Source organism: Hyla sarda, chromosome 11, assembly GCF_029499605.1.
Source record: "Hyla sarda isolate aHylSar1 chromosome 11, aHylSar1.hap1, whole genome shotgun sequence".
Classification (NCBI taxonomy): Eukaryota; Metazoa; Chordata; class Amphibia; order Anura; family Hylidae; genus Hyla; species Hyla sarda.
Genome location: NC_079199.1, coordinates 95,354,447 through 95,375,940, shown reverse-complemented (window position 1 = coordinate 95,375,940; position 21,494 = coordinate 95,354,447). Strand labels below are relative to the sequence as shown.

The window sequence follows — 21,494 nt, the reverse complement described above, 5'->3', positions numbered from 1 at the left end:
GTGACGTCCTCAGAGGTTACGGGGCAATGGAATTACATGCTGTAATCAAATTGACCAGCAGAATAAAGTTAAAGGGGTACTCCAGTCCTAAGACATCTTATCCCCTATCCAAAGGATGGAGGATAAGATGTCTGATTGCGGGGGGTCCCTCGTTATCCACCATAAGGGGATTTTAGTACTTACCTGCTGGATTTTCTGTTGGATATCATTCTCAAACTACACATCCCATAGTTCCATTCTTGTAAGTTTGACGTCACTTTCCTCCCTCTCACACATCAGCCACCCCACCCATTGAAACACAAATGAGTTGCATTCCATTCAAAAGACCAGTGCTTTCTAAACAGGGTGCCTACAGCAGTTGCAAAATGGACTCTCTCCCACTCAGCGGTCGCTCCACTCATTGAAGCAGACAGGCTCCCTGTCATCACCTGAGTAGTGATGTCATGTCTTGACGCACTGCAACTTGGGAAAACCCGAGACCTGAGTAATTTTATATGCTGTTAAAAAGAAATGTTTGGGGCGAAAATCACAGAAGAATCGCCAGAAAACCGTCACACACAGGTACAGACACTATATTATGTGGATATGCTTGACAACATGGGTACACATTAGGGAGAGCAGGTAAACAGGCGGGGGTTGAGAGATAGGGCGACGGTCCGTATTCGCGCTCGTAGCGCTTCGTCAGGCCCCTAGGAGGGGCCTGACGAAGCGCTACGAGCGCGAATACGGACCGTCGCCCTCTCTCTCTCCCCCGCCTGTTTACCTGCTTTCCCTAATGTGTACCCATGTTGTCAAGCATATCCATATGAATAAAGAAGCTTGATTCATCCCGCAAGACCTGGTGAGTGCTCCCTCTTTTTCGTCTTTTGCATGGACTTGTTACCGATTCCCTATATGTGAGCACCGGGAAGGTCCGTACAGCATTTATACCCGAGTGCCGTGGACGGCTAGCCTTCAGTGCCGGGTTTCTTTCTCTATTAGGACTGTGGACACTATATTATGAACTACACTAACTTTACAGCCGCTGTAGCACAGTCAAATAAAATAAAATTCCTGAAGTACCCCTTTTTTCTCTGGTTTCTCAATACATAAAATGCTAAAATTAAATTACAATGTGTCCCGCAAACACCCCCCCCCCCCCCCCCAAAACACACTCACCTCAGTCAATACACAGAAACAATGGCTCTTGGATAAAAAAACAAAAAAATATAGGTCAATCGATAAAGGGTTAGTAAACTATGCCCTATTAAAGAAATCGTCAATAACCTGTTCCGACTCCCCAGATCCGGTCATCTGTGTCACTACAGGTAGGTGCAACCTTAAAAGATTAAAGATAAAGCCCAACAAAGAGAAACTAGAGCTTAGAATGGATCACAATAACAATAACAATCTCAATAACATTCCATTAGCATTTACAATTAGATATAAAACAAACGAGTCGAGTCATAGTATAAAATGACTGCAATAATCCTACATAATCCCTAAATAATCCTACATAGGTCTATATGGCCCCATCCACACAGGTAATGCTGGATTGTGTTTGTTATATATATATATATATATATATAGACTCCTTACCATCCTGCCCACCAGGGATCGTACTGAATGTCCAGGAACTCGAAGGTCGTCTCCTATGTACAGAACTCCAGAAGAATAACACCCGGCTCCATCAGATAGGAGTCTGCTGATTGTCTGGGTGTTTGGCGTAACACATCGAGACGTAACCTTTTCCCTCATGTGCTTCCCAACACAAATATTTAGTCTTACTAAGTAACATCCCATTTGTTCTGACAGAAGGAGCCCACTGTTCAGAGGTTCTGAAAACAAATCATAAAAACCCCTAATCGTCGGAGAAACGATCGCACGTCCTTCGAGCAGATCATATAACAAGATCTTTGTTCTCTTTTAGGGCCCATTCACGTCACGTTTCGGGGGCGGCATCCCGGTATGTTAAAGGGGTGAAGACATTTTATCATCTATCCAAAGGATAAGGGAGAAGATGTCTGACTGCGGGGGGGTCCCAGCTCACAAACTGCCGGGTGCCGACCACGGGGTCGGAGTATTGTGGCGTCACGCCCCGCCCCCGCTATGCAAGCCTATGGGAGGGGGTGTGATGGCCGCGGGGGGTCCCAGCTCATAAACTGCCGACCACGGGGTCGGGGTATCGTGACGTCACGCCCCGCCCCCGCTATGCAAGTCTATGGGAGGGGGCGTGACGGCCGCAGGGGTCCCAGCTCATAAACTGCCAGGTGCCGACCACGGGGTCGGGGTATCGTGACGTCACGCCCCGCCCCCGCTATGCAAGTCTATGGGAGGGGACGTGATGGCCACGGGGGGTCCCAGCTCACAAGCTGCCGGGTGCCGACCACGGGGTCGGAGTATCATGACGTCACGCCCCGCCCCCGCTATGCAAGTCTATGGGAGGGGACGTGATGGCCACGGGGGTCCCAGCTCATAAACTGCCTGGTGCCGACCACAGGGTCGGAGTATCATGACGTCACACCCTGCCCCCGCTATGCAAGTCTATGGGAGGGGACGTGATGGCCGCGGGGGTCCCAGCTCATAAACTGCCGGGTGCCGACCACGGGGTCGGGGTATCATGACGTCACACCCTGCCCCCGCTATGCAAGTCTATGGGAGGGGGCGTGACGACAGTCACGCCCCCTCCCATAGACTTGCATAGCGGGGGCAGGGTGTGACGTCACGATACTCCTACCCCTTGGTCAGCACCCGGCAGTTTGTGGCAGCCCGGCGTGCAGTTCAAAGAGGTGGGTGACGAATGCAAGACTGCAGGTTACTTTGGTCCCAGCTCTCTGCAGGTCATTCACTAGATCCTCCTGTGTGGTTCTGGGATTTTTTTTTTCACCGTTCTTGTGATCATTTTGACACCACGCGGTGATATCTTGCGTGGAGCCCCAGATGGAGGGAGATTATCAGTGGTCTTGTATGTCTTCCATTTTCTAATAATTGCTCCCACAGTTGATTTCTTTACACCAAGCTGCTTGCCTATTGCAGATTCAGTCTTCCCAGCCTGGTGCAGGTCTACAATTTTGTTTCTGGTGTCCTTCGACAGCTCTTTGGTCGTGTTTGGAGTGTGACTGTCTGAGGTTGTGGACAGGTGTCTTTTATACTAATAAGTTCAAACAGGAGCCATTAATATAGGTAACGACTGGAGGACAGAGGAGACTCTTAAAGGGGTATTCTAGGGAAAAAAAAAATTTTTTTCTGGCTCCAGAAAGTTAAACAGGATCAAGATATTTTTTTTTTTTTTTTTTTAATCAGCTGCTGAAATTGCTGAAGCTGCTGACTTTTTTGTCAGGCGACAGTGCTCTCTGCTGACATCTCTGCTTGTCTCGGGAACTGCACAGAGTAGGAGAGGTTTGCTATGTGGATTTTCTTCTACTCTGGACAGGCGTCATCAGGGAGCACAAAGACAGAAAAGAACAACTCAACTTCAGCAGCTCATAAGTACTGAAAGGATTAAGATTTTTTATTTTTTTTATATAGAACTTACAAATCTGTTATATAAAACTTTATGGAGCCAGTTGGAAATTTTTATTTAATTATATATATATATATATATATATATATATATATATATATATATATATTTTTTTTTTTTTCCCTGGATAACCCCTTTAAAGAAGAAGTTACAGGTCTGTGAGAGCCAGAATTCTTGCTTGTTTGTAGGTGACCAAATACTTATTTTCCACCATAATTTGCAAATAAATTATTTAAAAATCAGACAATGATTTTATGGATTTTTTTTTTTCTCATTATGTCTCATCGTTGAGGTTATAACCTATGATGGAAATTACAGCCTCTCATGCTTTTAGGGTGCGTTCCCACAGGGCGTATACGCAGCGTATTTGACGCTGCGCAAAATTTATGGCAGCAGCGGGAAATACGCTGTGTATTCCTTGCTCACTATACACACAGGGCTTTCCGGCGGCAGCCCTATGTGTGTAGTGAGTTTTGGAGGCGGGGCCGTGTGCCGGTGTGTCTGTGACGCGCGGCTCCACCTCCATAACTCACTACACGCATAGGGCTGCCGCCGGAAAGCCCTGTGTGTATAGTGAGCAAGGAATACGCAGCGTATTTCCCGCTGCTGCCATAAATTTTGCGCAGCGTCAAATACGCTGCGTATACGCCCTGTTGGAACGCACCCTTAAGTGGGAGAACTTGCACAATTGGTGGCTGACTAAATACTTTTTTGCCCCACTGTATGATTTCATATACAAATTGAGTTCCACGGACTTGGATTGAACCCATACAGCGTCCATCCACCATTTGTCCGTTCACCTCCGATATTCCGAGACTCAATGAACGCAGAGAAGACATCGCAGAGGAGCTGCTTATAGACTTACAATAAACCTTACTCATAAACAGTGTATATAAAAAAAAAAAAAAAAAAACACCAACTACAACTCCCATCATGTGCTGACCGCCTTCAGAGGCTGGGGAACACTAGATTAAAGGGGAACTCCGGTGAAAAACTTTATTACATTTTTTTTTTATATAAACCGGTGCCAGAAAGTTAAACAGATTTGTAAATTACTTCTATTAAAAAAAAAATAATCTTTACCCTTCCAGTACTTATTAGCAGCTGTATGCTAAGAGGAAATTATTTTCTTTTTGAATTTCTTTTTTTTGTCTTGTCCACAGTGCTCTCTGCTGACACCTCTGTCCGTGTCAGGAATTGTCCGGACCAGCATAGGTGGGGATTTTCTCCTGCTCTGGACAGTTCCTGATACAGACAGAGATGTCAGCAGAGAGCACTGTGGTCAAGACAAAAGAAATTCAAAAATAAAAGAATTTCCTCTTTAGCATACAGCCGCTGATAAGTACTGGAAGGGTAATTTTTTTTTTTTTTTTTTTTTTATAGAAGTAATTTACAAATCTGTTTCACTTTCTGGCACCAGTTGATTTAAAACATTTTTTTTTCCACTGGAGTACCCCTTTAACAGATCACCGTTCACCCTGCATACTACACTTGTATATGAAGACACCGCCCATAGGGTACTGAATAGCTGACTTTTGTCTAACTTGGCATTACTGCTAGAATTAGGAAAATGTCACTATCATTTGTATGTGGAAATACAGGACTGTCAGGACCACAAACGCCCCGAAGTCAGACATCTGCTCAGGCGGCAGTGTTTCCCAACCAGAGTGCCTCCAGCTGTTGCAAACCTACAACTCCCAGCATGTTGGGAGTCATAGTTTTGCAACAGCTGGAGGTACACTGGTTGGAAAACACTGAGCTATGGCCTGCTAAAAATCTAGAGAGCATCTTTAAAGGGGTACTCCAGTAGAAAATTTTTTTAATCAACTGGTGCCAGAAATTTAAACGGATTTGTAAATTACTTCTATTAAAAAAAATCTTAATCCTTCCAGTACTTAGAGATAAGCGAACTTTCAGTAAATTCGATTCATCACGAGCTTCTCGGCTCGGCAGTTGATGACTTTTCCTGCATAAAATTAGTTCAGCTTTCAGGTGCTCCGGTGGGCTGGAAAAGGTGGATACAGTCCTAGGAGACTCTTTCCTAGGACTGTATCCACCTTTTCCAGCCCACCGGAAAGCTGAACTAATTTATGCAGGAAAAGTCATCAACTGCCGAGCCGAGAAGTTAGTGACGAATCGAATTTACTGTAAGTTCGCTCATCTCTAGTACTTATCACTATAATTTGTATGTGGAAATACATGACTGTCAGGCCTACAAATGCCCCGAAGCCAGATTTTTGCTCAGGCGGCAGTGTTTCCCCAGCAGAGTGCCTCCAGCTGTTGCAAACCTACAACTCCCAGCATGCCCGGACAGCCTTTGGCTGTCCGGGCATGCTGGGAGTTGTAGGTTTGCAACAGCTGGAGGTACCCTGGTTGGGAAACACTGGCCTACAACAAGCACTGTTATTAGGCAGCCGGTTCTGGTTGCTGCTCCATTTAGATGGGAGATTTGGGCTCCAAGTTCTCGACATCACTGGGGGTCCCAGCGGTCAAACCTTTAGCCATCCAGACCCGATCACTTTCTATTCTAGGCCCTTGAGGATCTATACGCATTGAACATGGCCTTTGAATGCTCCTAACTAGAGTTGAGCGAATTTACAGTAAATTGGCTGGTAGTGAACCTCGCAGCTCGGCTGTTGATTACTTTAGTCTGCGTAAATTAGTTCAGCTTTCCAAGGCCTCCGGTTGCCTGGAAAAGGTGGATACAGACCTAGGAAACCCAAGACTGTCATCCCGGACTTTTCCAGGCAATCAGAGCCCTTGGAAAGCTGAACTAATTTACGCAGACTAAAGTAATCAACAGCCGAGCTGCGAGGTTCCCAACAAGCCAATTTACTGTAAGTTCGCTCAACTCTACTCCTAAGGGTGCGTTCACATGTCGGAATTCTAGCGGATGAATTCCGCGAGCGGAGCTTCCGCCTGGCGGCCGCCGCCGAAAGTGCTTCGGCGCTAGGGCAGCGGGGCACTGAGCGGTCACCAGTGACGGCTATGCAGTGCTCGCGGAATCCGCGCAAAGAGTGAACATGTTCTTTCTTTGCGCGGAACACTTTCAGCGGCGGAAATGTCCGCCGCTGAAATTCCGCAGTGTGAACGGGTCTCATGGAAACCCGTTCACACCAATGTTAAAGTTCACACCGCGGAATTCCGCCCGGAAATTCCGCGGGAATTCCGTAGTGTGCACGGGGCCTAACTCAAGCTAAACGCTAACATCCAGATTTTCGGGGGACCTCTTCCCTAGAGCTGCCATGAACCTTGCAGGACTCCCTGTTGATCCCGCTCGTAAGCCATGGTCTGGTGTTTCGACCACCATCACAGCCTGCGTGTATTTGCCTACTTTAGGTGAACCTCCCAACACAACTGGTTAACCCCTTAAGAACGCAGCCCTTTTCCGCAATTCTGACCACCGTCGCTTTCCAAATTAATAACTCGAAAAAGCTTTTACCGAATATTCTGATTCTGAGACAGTTTTTTCGTGACATATTCTTCTTTATTTTGGTGGTAAATTTTCAGTGTTACTTGCATCCTTTTTTGGCAAAAAATCCCAAAATGTCATGAAAATTTAGCATTTTTCTAACTTTGAAGCTCTCTGCTTGTAAGGAAAATGGATATTCCAAATAAATTAAATTTTTATTCACAAATACAATATGTCCACTTTATGTTGGCATCATAAAATGGACATATTTTTGCTTTTTGAAAAAATTAGAGGGCTTCAAAGTAGAGCAGCAATTTTCAAAAATTTCATGAAAATTGCAAAATCTGAAGTGACAGATGTTACAGAACTACAACTCCCAGCATGCCTGGGCAGTCACTTTGATTCAACCCCCCCCCCCCCCCCCCCCCACCGTAGTTTCCCTACCTGAGCCAGGATCCAGCAGTCTCCAGCGACGATCGGGGGTCCCCAAGTCATCTTCTCCCCACGTTCCCCTCGACATCCAGGGGTGGGCAGAACGGGGGTTGCCATGGCAACCCACTGTCCTGCCATTGGTCAGAATCAGTTCTGACCAATGGCAGGGGATAGGAGAAGATCGCAGCACTGCGACCTCGCTCCTATCCCTCAGGATGATCAGGGCTGTCACTGACAGCTCCGATCATCCCTATTTTCCGGGTGATGGGGGTCACCAGAGACCCGATCAGACCGGAATAGCAGAAAATCGCATGTCTGAATTGACATGCGATTTTCTGCGATCGCCGCATTCCGATCCGGTCCCCAACCGGCTAGCGGCGGGGACCGGTATTCCCACGGGCGTATGCAAACGCCCCACGTCCCTAAGGACTCGGGATGCAGGGCGTACGCCCGGCATTCTTAAAAGGTTAATAAGTGACCTGCAATCCTTCAGAGCACCTTCTCAAGCACAGTACATTAAAGGAGTACTCCGGTGGAATTTTTTTTTTTTAATCACTCTTTAACTGGTGCCAGAAAGTTAAACAGATTTGTAAATTACTTCTATTAAAAAGTCTTAATCCTTTCAGTACATATTAGTTGCTGAATATTACAGAGGAAATTCTTTTCTTTTTGGAACACAGTGCTCTCTGCTTTTCTCCTACTCTGGACAGTTCCTAAAATGGACAGAGATGTCAGCAGAGAGCACTGTGGTCATGACAGAAGAGAAATCCAAAAATTAAAGAATTTCCTCTGTAGTATATAGCTAGAGATGAGCGAACTTACAGTAAATTCGATTCATAACCAACTTCTCAGCTCGGCAGTTTATGACTTATCCTGCATAAATTAGTTCAGCTTTCAGGTGATCCCGTGGGCTGGAAAAGGTAGATACAGTCCTAGGAGACTTTCCTAGGACTGTATCCACCTTTTCCAGCCCACCGGAGCACCTGAAAGCTGAACTAATTTATGCAGGAAAAGTCATCAACTGCCGAGCCGAGAAGTTCGTGACGAATCGGATTTACTGCAAGTTCGCTCATCTCTATATATAGCCCCTAAAAAGTACTGGAAGGACCAAGTTTATTTTAATAGAAGTGATTTACAAATCTGTTTAACTTTCTGGCACCAGTTGATTTAGAAAAAAAATTAATAAAAAAAGTTTTCCACGAAAAAAAAAAAATTTTTTTTTACCATTCAAGCAATAAAAAGAGTGAAATGTGCAAAAAAAACTGTTTACTAGAAATCTCTGTATTAAATGTACAGAAAAATGTATAAAGGAGGCATAAATATCTATTCTATACAACATATAAACAAGAGGATGGACGCGAGAAGATAAAGGGAATAGGCCCAGGAGCAGCAGGACACATATAAAAGACAAGAACGTTTGCGTGACATAATCACAAAGGGTTAAGCCGCATTTCCAACTGGATGAAGTAGGTGCAAACTTCGTCCTGGAAACAGCTGTCAAAAAATTCGGCCATCTTGTCTTTCAGCTCTTTCAGTACTTCTGCCGAGGACTCGTGGGTCGTGTTCAGGATCTTTGAGAAGAAAGTGTTCCATAGACTTCCATTGCAGAACCTGGAAAAGAGCAGAGATGTATACAGTGGTGTATACCAGTGTTCTCCAACTAGGGTGCCTCCAGCTGTTGCAAAACTACAACTCCCAGCATGCCCAGACAGCCGAAGGCTGTCTGGGCATGCTGGGAGTTGTAGTTTTGCAACATCCGGAGGCACAATGTTTGGAAAACACTGATGTAATGGGAAGGAGATTGCGTTGGCTGAATTTCCAACTAGAGTGTACTCAGGAACAGATAGCCAAAAGCTGTCTGGGCATGCTAGAAATGGTAGTTTTGCAACAGCTGGAGGCACCCTGGTTGTGAAACCACTGGTGTATACAGAGATGATAGGAGGCAGCAATGTTCAGCTAGTATAGAACAGCTGCAGGGAATAGAAATCCTCAAAAACTACAAATTAGCGACAAAAACTACAAATTAGCATTACTTGGGGAGATTTATCAAAACCTGTGCAGAGCAAAAGATGACCAGTTGCCCATAGCAACCAGATATCCTCTTACAAATTAACCACTTAAGGACCAAGGGCGTACCTGTACACCCGTGGGAATTTTCGTCCTTGCCGCTCGTCGGGCGGGGACCGGACCGGGATGCCTGCTGAAATCCTGAGAATTCACACAGGCGATTCGGGTCACGTGTGACCCGATGACCCGGAATTAGAAGGTGATCAATTGTGTACTATACACCGCCAATCACCTCCTGTTGCTGGGGGGAGGGGGCAATCTTGTCACCACCCCCAGATGAGCCGCTATCGTCCAACCAATAGCTGCTGGCAGAGGAGGGGCCAGGGAACTTTTAGGCTAAGTTTCCACTTTTCAGTGAAAAAAACGCTGCGGCATGATGTTCGCTGCAAGTCAATGGAAAAACGCGAAATGCCTAATCCACTTTTCATTTTCCAGTTTGCGTTTTTTTTAAATCCTTTTGGTGTTTTTAAGCTCCTTGGCAGTTTTGCAGAATTGCAGCATGTTGAGCCCATGGCGTTTTTTTCTCCTGAAAACGTGGCGTTTCAGAAGTCTATGGGAGTAAAAAAAAAAAAAAACGCCAATAAAGACACCATGTGGCTTTTAACTTTTTTGCTGGTGGTTTTTATTCTTTTTTAGGACTTTAGCGATCCCAAAAAAAGCATGAAGATCCTTTTTTTTTTTTTTTTTTTTTTTCCCTTTCGTAGGGTACCATAACCTGGCAGGCAGGGAAATAAAAATGTAGCCGACAATAAAAATGTAGAAAGGGGCCATTTAAAAGGTTAAAATATCTATTTTTTATAATTAATATTGTAAAACTTTTTATTAGTAATGTATTTTTATCATGTGTTAAAGTGTGTGTTTAACTTTTCTCACTTTTTTTCTAAATTTTTTAGGTAGTACTACTATTTTCAGCATGGAACAGACTGTTCCATGATGGGAGTAGTAGTACCTGTACTAATAGACAGATCGCCCCAGGTGTCACTTCTGACACCCATTGCGATCCTCCTATATAATGTATAGAAGCGGGCGGCACTCTTCTGGTTCTTCACATCACAGATTCATATTTCCCGCAGAGAGCTGTGATTGGCCAGATTGTTCAAGCCAATCACAACTCTCTGCGGGAAATATGAATAGGTGTATATATACGGCATATACTACAGTGCAGGGGACCAAAGAAGAACGATACAGGACAATCGTAGAGGGTGTCAGGAGTGACACTCGCTGCGATCTGTCTATTAATGCAGGTACTACAGCTCCCAGCAGAGTGTGCTCCATGTTGGAAGTAGTAGTACCTGCAGTTAAAGCGTATCAGTTATATAAAAAATAATAATTTTGTTGGATCCATCACTCCATACCTAATCCTGACCATGTACATCTAATTTTTGTGTCTAGCACCTTTATTTATTTTTTATTACACTTTTAATTTAGCTCAATAGTCTTAATTCCTCTCAAACATCACATCAAAGTACAGTGCAGGGAAGCAGAAAAGTGTGGTGCAACGGGTGTCAGAAGTGACACCCGGGGCGATCGGTTTATTCGTACAGGTACTACTACTCCCATCATGGAACAGTCTGTTTCAAGCTGGGAGTAGTAGTACTACCTAAAAATTTAAAAAATTTTTTTTAAAGTTAAACACTTTATAAAAAATATATTTTTACATTTAAATGGCCCCTTTTAAAATCATCATCATTATTATTGTCGGCTGTATTTTTTAGTTCCCTGCCCGCCCACAAAATGATCCCTGTTTAAAAAATATAAAATTTTGTTAAATATAATTTTTTCCATCACTACTGCATCATTTTTTTTTTTTGGTACCCAACAAATTTTGTAAAAACCGCCAAAAAGGGGCCAAAAATGCAATTTCCACTCAAAAGGCAAAAATGAGAGAAAACACGCAAGAAAAAAAAAAAAGTCAAAACTTAGCCTTTCGGGGACATTTATCATTTTTGTCTTTGGTAAGAAAGTTCTGAAGGCATTTTTTGGCTTTAGCTTTGCCTTATGTAATACATATTTATCATACTATCACAGGGATTGATACATTTGGAGCACATAAGCAAAAAAAATAAAAATAAAATATGTCTCAGCTGCGAGACTTTAGATTTCCTCACACTGGAGTTTTGTACTCCAGGTCAGACTTGCGACAATTTTAATTTTATTTTTGCCTACGGGCAAGAAAAGGGCTAAGGCGCATGAGCGACATTTTGTGCACCCAAAGCAAGAAAAATAAAAAAATAAAAAATAGTCTTTAAATACCTTAAACATCGCCCATAATTCCTAAGTTTTACTTATCTCTACACTATCTGTGTGCGCCTATAAATAAAGTTATTCACCTTGGAATCTCTTTCGTGATTTTCCACAAAGAATCTTCTTGCTGAATATGAAGGGGTTTCTTGAAGATCATCAAATGAACCACATCAGCAATACCGAGAATGTCCACCTGAGGGCAGCAAAGACAACATTTAAAGATGCAATGTGAAGAAAGCTTTGGAGCACTCACCAGGTTTGCTTTTCAGGGGCTTTTTTATTCATAGATACAAGTAGGGTTACACATGCAGGGGAGCAGATGTGTCAGACGCGGGGGTACAGGAGCAGGCGACAGACCGTTTGCATGCTGAGGCACTTCGTCTGATCCATCTGCTCCCCTGCATGTGCAACCCTACTTGTATCCACGAATAAAGAAGCCCCTGAAAAGCAAACCTGGTGAGTGCTCCACAGCTTTCTTCATATAGCATCTTTAAAGGGGTTATTCAGGAAAAAAAATAATAATAATTTTAATATATCAACTTGCTCCAAAAAGTTAAAATACATATTTGTAAATTACTTCTATATAATAATAAAAAAAAAAAAATCTTAATCCTTTCAGTACTTATGTGCTGCTGAGGTTGAGTTTTTCTTTTCTGTCTGTGCTCTCTTATGACACCTGTCTCGGGAACTGTCCAGAGTAGAAGTAAATCCCCATAGCAAACCTCTTCTACTCTGTGCAGTTCCCAAGACAAGCAGAGATGTCAGCAGAGAGCACTGTTGCCAGACAGAAAACAACAACTCAACTCCAGCAGCTGATAATTATTGGAAGGATTAAGATTTTTTAATAGAAGTAATTTACAAATCTGTTTAACTTTCTGGAGCCAGTGGATATATTATAAATATATATATATAAAAAAATATATATTTTTCCTGGAATACCCCTTTATTCTCATCTATGATAGCGAGTCAGCACCGAGGAGTGTTCCGGTAAAGCTTCTAGGGACTGTGCAGACACCCGTTTCCACTCCCTACCTTACATTGGCGTTTCTCGGATGGTGCCGAGATACTTTCTACTGCATCTATAAAAACCAACATTTAGGCACAAACCTACTTCGACACTGGATTCTTCCCTTGTAACACCCAGAATAGTTAACAGTATAATGGCTTATAAACATGGATTGGATTGGATTAAAGGGGGACTCCACTGTAAAAAAATATTTTATTTTTTTTTTTAAATCAACTGATGCCAGAAAGTTAAAACAGATTTGTAAATTACTTCTATTAAAAATTCTCAATCCTTCCAGTACTTCGCTGCTGTATGCTCCACAGGAAGTTCTTTTCTTTTTGAATTTCTTTTCTGTCTGACCACAGTGCTCTCTGCTGACACCTCTGCCCATGTCAGGAATTAGAGATGAGGGAACTTACAGTAAATTCGATTCCTCACGAACTTCTCGGCTCGGCAGTTGATGACTTATCCTGCATAAATTAGTTCAGCTTTCCAGGTGCTCCGGTGAGCTGGAAAAGGTGGATACAGTCCTAGGAAAGAGTCTCCTAGGACTGTATCCACCTTTTCCAGCCCACCGGAGCACCTGAAAGCTGAACTAATTTATGCAGGAAAAGTCATCAACTGCCGAGCCGAGAAGTTTGTGACGAATCGAATTTACTGTAAGTTCGCTCATCTCTATCAGGAACTGTCCAGAGCAAGGAAGATTTGCTCCTAACTCTGGACAGTTCCTAAAATGGACAGAGGTGTCAGCGGAGAGCACTTGTGGTTAAGCAGAAAGGAAATTCAAAAAGAAAAAAAAAGAACTTCCTGTGTATTATACAGCAGCTGATAAATACTGGAAGGATTGGGATTTTATTTATTATTATTATTTTTTTTATAGAAGTAATTTACAAATCTGTTTAACGTTCTGGCACCAGTTGATTTAAAAGAAAATATGTTTTTCCAGTGGAGTGCTAGGAGTTAACTCTGATCCCAGCCGTCTATCACCTAGGTCCGTTTTTCCCAACCAGGGTGCCTCCAGCTGTGGCAAAGCTACAACTCCCAGCATGCCCGGACAGCCTTTGGCTGTCCGGGCATGCTGGGAGTTGTAGTTTTGCCACAGCTGGAGGCACCCTGGTTGGGAAAAACGGACCTAGGTGATGTGGCCAATAGCGGCTGTGGTATCAACCTAGTGACAACTACAGATTTTTTATTTGTTCAGAACAGGGTTCGGTTCTGTCCAATCTACCTGGTAGGGGGAGGCTTGGGGGCTTAAAATCTGCTGTCCATGTTTTGTCTGTGCTACCGGAAAAGCTTTAGCAGTCAATGTGGGGCAGAGTCTCATGTCCACGCTGTGGGAGAAGTCGATCAGCTTCAAACAATTGTTCATCTCGGTGCAGGAGGAGAGATCGAAGATCCTGGAGAGAGAATAGGACATGGGGGGTTTTAAGTCAACTGATGCCAGACAGTTATATCTGTAAATTACCGCCATATAAAAATCTTAATCCTTCCAGTACTTAGCTGCTGTATGCTCCAGAAGACAATGTGTAGTTCCCTTTCTGTCTGTCTGACCACAGTGCTCTCTGCTGACCCCTCTGTCCATTTTAGGAACTGTCCAGAGCAGGAGAGGTTTGCTATGAGGATTTACTCCTTCTCTGGACAGTTCCTAACATGGACAGAGGTGTCAGCAGAGAGCACTGTGGTCAGACAGAAAAGAACTACACAACTTCCTCTGAAGCATACAGCAGCTGATCAGTACTGGAAGGATTAAAAGGGGTATTCTGCTGGAAAACTGTTTAAATCGGCTGGTGCCAGATTTTCTAAATTCCTTCTATTTAAAAATCTTAATCCTTCCAGTACTTAGCTGCTATATGCTCCACAGGAAGTTATTTTCTGTCTGACCACAGTGCTCTCTGCTGACACCTCCGTCCATGTCAGGAACTGTCCAGAGCAGGACAGGTTTGCTATGGGGGATTTCCTGTCATGGACAGAGGTGTCAGCAGAGAGCACTGTGGTCAGACAGAACAGAAATAAAAAAAAATAAAAAACAATAAATAAATAAAAACTTCCTGTGGAGCATACAGCAGCTGATAAGTACTGGAAGGATTAAGATTTTTACATAGAAGTAATTTACAAATCTGTAATTTTCTGGACAGTTTATTTTGAAAACAATAGAAAAAAATATAAAATAAAAAGGGTACTCCGCCCCTAGACATCTTATCCCCTATCCAAAGGGTAGGGGGATTAGATATCTGATTGCGGGGTCCCGCCAATGGGGACCCCCGCGTTCTCATTAGCGGCACCCCGCCATCATTACCGCACAGAGGAAAATCTCTGTGCGTGATGACGGGGCGATACAGGGGCCGTTGCACCGTGACGTCACAGCTCCAGCCCCTGGTGCAGTCACATCCTGCTCCTATAGACTTACATTGAGGGCGGGGCGTGACGTCACGGTGCTCTGACCCCTGTATCGCACCAGCATCACGCACAGAGATTTTCCGCGATCAGACATCTTCTCCCCTATCCTTTGGATAGGGGGATAAGATGTCTAGGGGTGGAGTACCCCTTTAAAGCAAACTGAAAGGATGGAAGTAGGAATCTTTGATCCCACCAGTTTTACATAGAAAAGCTGCACAAGAAGAAGCCTCCTATACGAGGACTTTAGCAGAAATAACTATCCTCTATGCAGGTGGTTGGACAAACAGTAGACGAGTCCTCCATAGTGTCACATCTGTATCCAGACATACTGACCCAGTATCCAGCAGTAGAGTCTCCGGCCTCAGGTCTCCATGGACTATCTCTGCCGTGTGCAGCTTCTCCACAAGACTCAATAGGTTGTAGGCGAACAGGATAGTAACTTGCTCCACCACCATCTCCGGGTCCTGAATTATGTCCTACATTGAGGAGAACGGTACAAGATTATGACTCTGGGAAGGACTGGTCAACCGTGAGCTGTAGTTCTCTATAATTTGGTGGAACATAAGGCTTTTCAATCGCCTGTTAATCTTTCCCGCTTCTTAGTCCCCTAGAGGACTAGATCTGCGACCGCTTGTACAGTACACTGCAATATATTAGCTTACTGCGATACAATGCATTGCAGTGTTCCAATCCAAAGTAGGTAGGTGGAGGCGCACTCACCAGGATAGTTCAGAGGAAAAAAAAAAAAAACTTATTTATTCAAGGAAAAATGAGCACAGCATGCTCCCATCAACTATCCTGGTAAATACACAATAAGTAGAAACGCACCAGGCACTACCTTCCCTTTTAGTAGACACAGTCTTCATATGCCGGATTACCAGATGTGACTGCACTATAGCTGCTAACTTCGTTGTGGGAGTCTCTACGTCTCACAAATGACAGAGTTCATAGATAGCAATCCATGTAGAAGTGAAGAGACGGTACACTCAGCGTGGCAGTGTGGGGACGCTCTAGAGGAACGCTGGTCATGGGCGAACAGAAACGGTCGTCTATACTCCTATGACCAGCGTTCCTCCAGAGCTTCCCCATACTGCCCTGCTGTTTTTATGAAGCATTTTGTACGAATAAAGAACGAATTCTACGCTGAATGGTGAGTGCACTGTCTCTTCACTTCTATATGGATTGCTATCCTGGTAAATACGCTTCCACCTATCTACAGGTTGAATCAGGCTGTTGCTTGCTTTCCTGGAGGTTAGGCACTGCATTGGACCCTAGTGACTCTTGGCTCTGTACACACTACATTTATTCACCCACAGAGCTGTGCGGGCCACTCTTCTGCTTGTTGCGGTATACTGCAATACTTATGTATTGGATTGCCTGTTACACCATGCCTCGGTAAGGAACAGAGTGGGAGTAGTGATTGGGTGACAGAGGGGCCATGGCGTCTCCATCTTACAGCCTGATTACCTCACTTCCAGTGGGCGGGTATATCCTGCCAGGGAGGAGCTGACTTTTTTTCCTAGTGTCAGCGCCTCCTAGTGGCAAAAGCATATACCCATCATTAAGGTGTCCTCCAACAAAGAGCAACTGAGAAAGCAGTTATTGCCATATGACCTTTCACCGTGAGATCTGGATATAGTAATCGTGCAGGACCATCGCCTCTATTAGGGTACAGTGGTGGAGATAGAGAAGCAACGTTTCTGCAACCATCCTGAGAAGATTATATATCCCGTTAAAGGGTCTTGTGATCCAGCATCTCCTACATAAGACAACTCAAGAATGACCACTTTGTGCGCCTCAATTTTTGTGGCCTCAATTTTCATATTGATCCCTGGAGAGGAAGCGGGGACGTGCACAGACATTTTGGGGGGCAGGGACTGAAATAAAAGACACTTCCCATAATTCTTTATATAAATATCCACACAATAATGCCAGACTGCCCAGGGAACTTTAAGGAGTAACATAAAAAAAGGCAGGGGGGGGGGGGGGTCAAGCCCCCTTTCTAGTCAACCTGTGCAAGTCCCAGAGAGGAAGCACGCCATGTGAAAACGCGCTCTGCACATACTCACTTGGACACTGAAGGGACAGACGTCTCTGTAAAGTGTAATGCAGCCATCTTGGAAGAGGTAGCAGTTACTCTGTTCTACAAAATGGGTCTGAAAGGCTTCACCGAGTCTCTCCTTCAGCTGCTGTACAATGTAGAAATCCCAGGGAAGAGGTTTCAAATCCACCTGCCAGAAGAGCACAGAGTCATCGGGGGAAATCGGTAAGGACGCGTTCACACAGGACAGGAATGCTGCGCCATTTACACAGCGGATCTGTGTGTTGCAGCCGAGGGTAGGGGTGTGGAATGTACATGGTATTAACCAGAAAAGAGGATTATTCATACTGGGAGCTTAAAGGGGTACTCCACCCCTAGATATCTTATCCCCTATCTGATCGTGGGGGGTCCCGCTGCTTGACCCCCGTGATTTTGGCTGCAGCACCCCAGACATCCGGTGCACGGAGCGAAGTTCACTCTGTGCCGGATCACTGGCGATGCGGGACGGAGGCTCGTGGCGTCACGGCCACACCCCCTCAATGCAAGTCTATGGGAGGGGGCGTGACGGATGTCACGCCCCCTCCCATAGACTTGCATTGAGGGGGCGTGGCAGTGACGTCACGAGCCTCCGGCGCTGCACCCGACTCTCTGAACACTGGGGTGCAGCAGGGAGATCTGATCTGACATCTTATAAGAGGTCTGGGGGCGGAGTACCCCTTTAAAGAAAGGTAGCACTACAAAATGACATTTTAAAACCTAACTTTAAAGGGGTACCCCAGTAGGAAAAATTATATATATATATATATATATATATATATATATATATATATATATATATATATATATATATATATATATATATATATATATATATATATATATATATATATATATATATATATATATATATATATATATATATATATATATATATATATATATATATATTCAAATCAACTGGTGCCAGAAAGTTCTACAGATTTGTAAATTACTTCTATTAAAAAAAAATCTTAATCCTTCCAGTACTTAGCTGCTGTATGCTCCACAGGATGTTGTGTAGTTCTTTCCAGTCTGACCACAGTGCTCTCTCTGCTGACACCTCTGTCCATATCAGGAACTGTCTAGAACAGGATAGGTTTGCTATTGGAATTTGCGCCTACTCTGGACAGTTCCTGACATGGACAGAGGTGTCAGCAGAGAGCACTGTGGTCAGACTGAAAAGAACTATACAACTTCCTGTGGAAAATACATACAGCAGCAGATAAGTACTGGAAGGATTAAGAGATGTAATTTACAAATCTGTAAAAAACTTTTTGGCACCAGTTACTTTGAAAACATTTTTCCCACCGGAGTACGCCTTTAAGCCTCCAAGGTCCAGGAGTCATGTTCAAAAGCAGTTTCATACGTGTAAAGAAAGAGCAATCCAAACCTTTAATGCCACGCCTTTCATATCTTCCATCTCACAATCCGCTTGGGCCCCCAAATACAATTTGTTGCTTTCCCCCAGAATAATCTCGTTTTTAAGATGGTAGGATTCATTACCTGCAAGAGAGTTAAGACATGGGGTAAAATCATTATCCAGTCTAAGGCCAAGTTCACACTGCCGAATGTTGGTGGTGGGTCAGACCGGATTATTTTTAGCAGACATTTCACCGACATCGGCAGAACATCCCGGCACTAGGACCACTCGGAAATGCGTCTCCATAGACAGCAATACATTTCTGAGTGGATACTGGATTTTGCTTGAAAATTCCACCATGTGAACAAGGCATTATGTATTTGATTCTAAGGGTTACGGTCATTAAAAAATGTATTAAAAAAGTAGATACGTCATAAGTTTGATGGCACAAGGTCTGAGTGTTCAGACCCTGACCAATCCCTATATACTGGGGCGAGCACATGACTGCCTCCATTAGAAGTCTTTCCATTCCATCCAGTGCAGCTAGACCTCAACACTTGAACATTCTACATGACAAGGACACTTTAATGCAAATTGTCTGTCTTCATTAGCACAACTTCCTTTAAGTTGTTCATTTAATGTGTTGGACTTCCTGCTCCTGTGTACACTCTAGCCGGGAATTCAACCAACAATCTCCCCTTCCTACCACTAGAGATGAGCGAAGTTAAAGTAATTCGATTCCTCACGAACTTCTAGGCTTGGCAGTTGCAGACTTTGGCCTTCATAAATTAATTCAGCTTTCAGGTGCTCCGGTGGGCAGGAGACTCTCTCCTAGGACTGTATCCACCTTTTCCAGCCCACCGGAGCACCTGAAAGCTGAACTAATTTATGCAGGTTAAAGTCAGCAACTGCCGAGCCGAGATGTTCGTGACGAATCGAATCACTGTAACTGCTCATCTTTACCTACTACGTGAGGGATCATCATCAAGATGTAGTACAGTGTTTTCCCAAATCGTTTGCCTGCACACTGTTTGGTAAACACTGATGTAGTGGGAAGGAGATCAATTTGGCTAAATTCGCAGCTACAGTGTACACAGGAAATGAATTTAGCACGGGCAGTCTGTGGCACGCACTACTCACTGAGAAGTGGGTCCCAGCAGCCGGATCAGCTACTTATCCCCTATCTTGCAAATATGGGATAAGTTGATTTGGGCTGGAGTTCTCCCTTAAGCTTTAGTGTTTTATAAAAAGTGTATTTCCACTGTATGAGCCGATGGCATATGGCCAGAAAACCGTTTTATACTCTCAGAATGGGGAGGGTCTGACACCCAGTCTTCAGATTGAAGGGACCACAAGTATTTTCCATACAATTATGATATTAGCCACCGCCATATACACAAGAGAATAACTGAGAATATTAGTAAATTATTATGCAGCATAGAGCCCTAGAGTCTTCTGGCTTACCCAGCGGCACCTTCTCCTGACCCAGGGCTGGCATCTGCCCGGCCTCCCGAATGATCACTTCCGATGCCAATAGTTCAGGCATTGCCTCCAGCATGTTGCTTTGCAATTTCGTGCAGTCTAATCCGGTGGCCTCTTCTGAAACATAAGAACAAAGATACCGACATAAGACCAAGATAAAACCTTTGGCATGTCCACGATTGATTGGAAGCCTATTACTATTATATGTGGTATTAGAGAATTCTGATCAGCACTAAGAGGCTATGAATGGACAGTAATGCTTGGGCTAGGTTCACACAGTCGTTCTCTGTGCCGGTCGACTAGCTATTTAAATTTTTTTCTGTGTGTCGATTTTGTCCACAAAACGAACCACCAGTTAACCATGAATGTAAAAGGATGAAATTTCCATGTAACCTTAAGGATGCAGGGCGTACCTGTACGCCCTGCGCCCGGTATATAACGTGGGGTCAAGCTGTGACCCTGCGTCATACCGGGTCGGTCCCAGCGGCTAATGACAGCCGGGACCCTGGGCTAATAGCATGCCGCACGCTATTAACCCTTTAGATGCGGCGTGCAAAGTTGATCGCCACATCTAAAATTAAAGTAAACACTTCCCGGCAGCTCAGTCGGGCTGATCGGGACCATCGCGGTGAAATCGCAATGTCCCGATCAGCTAGAACGCGAGCGGAGGTCCCCTTACCTGGCTCTGTCGCATCCGATCAGCGATCGATTGCTCCAAGCCTGAAATCCAGGTTTCAGCAATCGACCACCGATAACGCTGATCTTTGCCGTGTCAATGCACGGCAATGATCTGTGTAGGAGATTGGTATGTGCAGTGTAATAGCCACTATATGGGGGGGGGGGGGGTTTATAACACTGCAAAAATAAAAAAAATAAATGTAAAAAAGATAATTTAACCCCTTCCTTAATAAAAAGCAAGAATAACCCCCTTTTCCCATTTAAAGAAAGAAAAAGTAAATAAAAAATAAACATGTGGTATCGCCGCGTGCAAAAATGTCCAAACTATAAAAATATATTGTTAATTAAACCGCACGGTCAATGGCGTACACGCAAGAAAAGTCTAAAATATAGTGTATTTTTGGTCACTTTTTATATAATGAAAAAATTCAAAGCGATCAAAAAGGTCAGATCAATATAAAAATGATACAGATAAAAACTTCAGATCACGGCGCAAAAAATGAGCCTCTCCAGAACCGCGTACCAGGTCAGTCTCTCTCTTCCAGGGCCGCCTCACACGTTCCCATTCACCTAGAGAACTTGTGGGTGAAGTTTCCGCTTGGGACTCTGGTTTACCAGCGGACAAGAAGAGGACCACACTGATATGTCGGACATGGTGCACTCATTGGTTTCGGCCATAGGAGACACCTTCCATCTAAAGGACCCAGAAACTTTGGACGTGGCTCCAGAAGTCTCCTTTTTTCATGCCCGACCAGCCCCCAAGACCTTCAGCTCTCACGCTGAATTTTATGCCCTGCTGGTATCCGCCTGGAGGCACCCTGACAAGAAGTTTCA

General features: G+C 44.2%; 2 protein-coding genes across 4 annotated transcripts in view; both read right to left on the bottom strand.

Moving 5' to 3' along the window:
• Positions 1 to 1,772, bottom strand: part of PAK6 (p21 (RAC1) activated kinase 6) — an 83,102-nt gene extending 81,330 nt beyond the window's left edge. Inside the window, exon 1 of the mRNA XM_056546177.1 lies at positions 1,579 to 1,772. Coding sequence (XP_056402152.1) covers positions 1,579 to 1,737 — 159 coding nt within the window. The 5' untranslated portion in view covers positions 1,738 to 1,772. The remainder of the gene's footprint in view (positions 1 to 1,578) is intronic.
• Positions 1,773 to 8,606: 6,834 nt separating this feature from the next.
• Positions 8,607 to 21,494, bottom strand: part of BUB1B (BUB1 mitotic checkpoint serine/threonine kinase B) — a 42,591-nt gene continuing 29,703 nt past the window's right edge. For all 3 annotated transcript variants that reach the window (XM_056544998.1, XM_056545000.1, XM_056544999.1), the window contains exons 17-23: positions 19,965 to 20,099; positions 18,531 to 18,643; positions 17,130 to 17,291; positions 15,394 to 15,536; positions 13,892 to 14,060; positions 11,744 to 11,850; positions 8,607 to 8,957 (exon numbers count right to left, since the gene is read on the bottom strand). In XM_056544998.1, the coding sequence (XP_056400973.1) occupies positions 8,777 to 8,957; positions 11,744 to 11,850; positions 13,892 to 14,060; positions 15,394 to 15,536; positions 17,130 to 17,291; positions 18,531 to 18,643; positions 19,965 to 20,099 (1,010 nt within the window). In that variant the 3' untranslated portion in view covers positions 8,607 to 8,776. The remainder of the gene's footprint in view (positions 8,958 to 11,743; positions 11,851 to 13,891; positions 14,061 to 15,393; positions 15,537 to 17,129; positions 17,292 to 18,530; positions 18,644 to 19,964; positions 20,100 to 21,494) is intronic.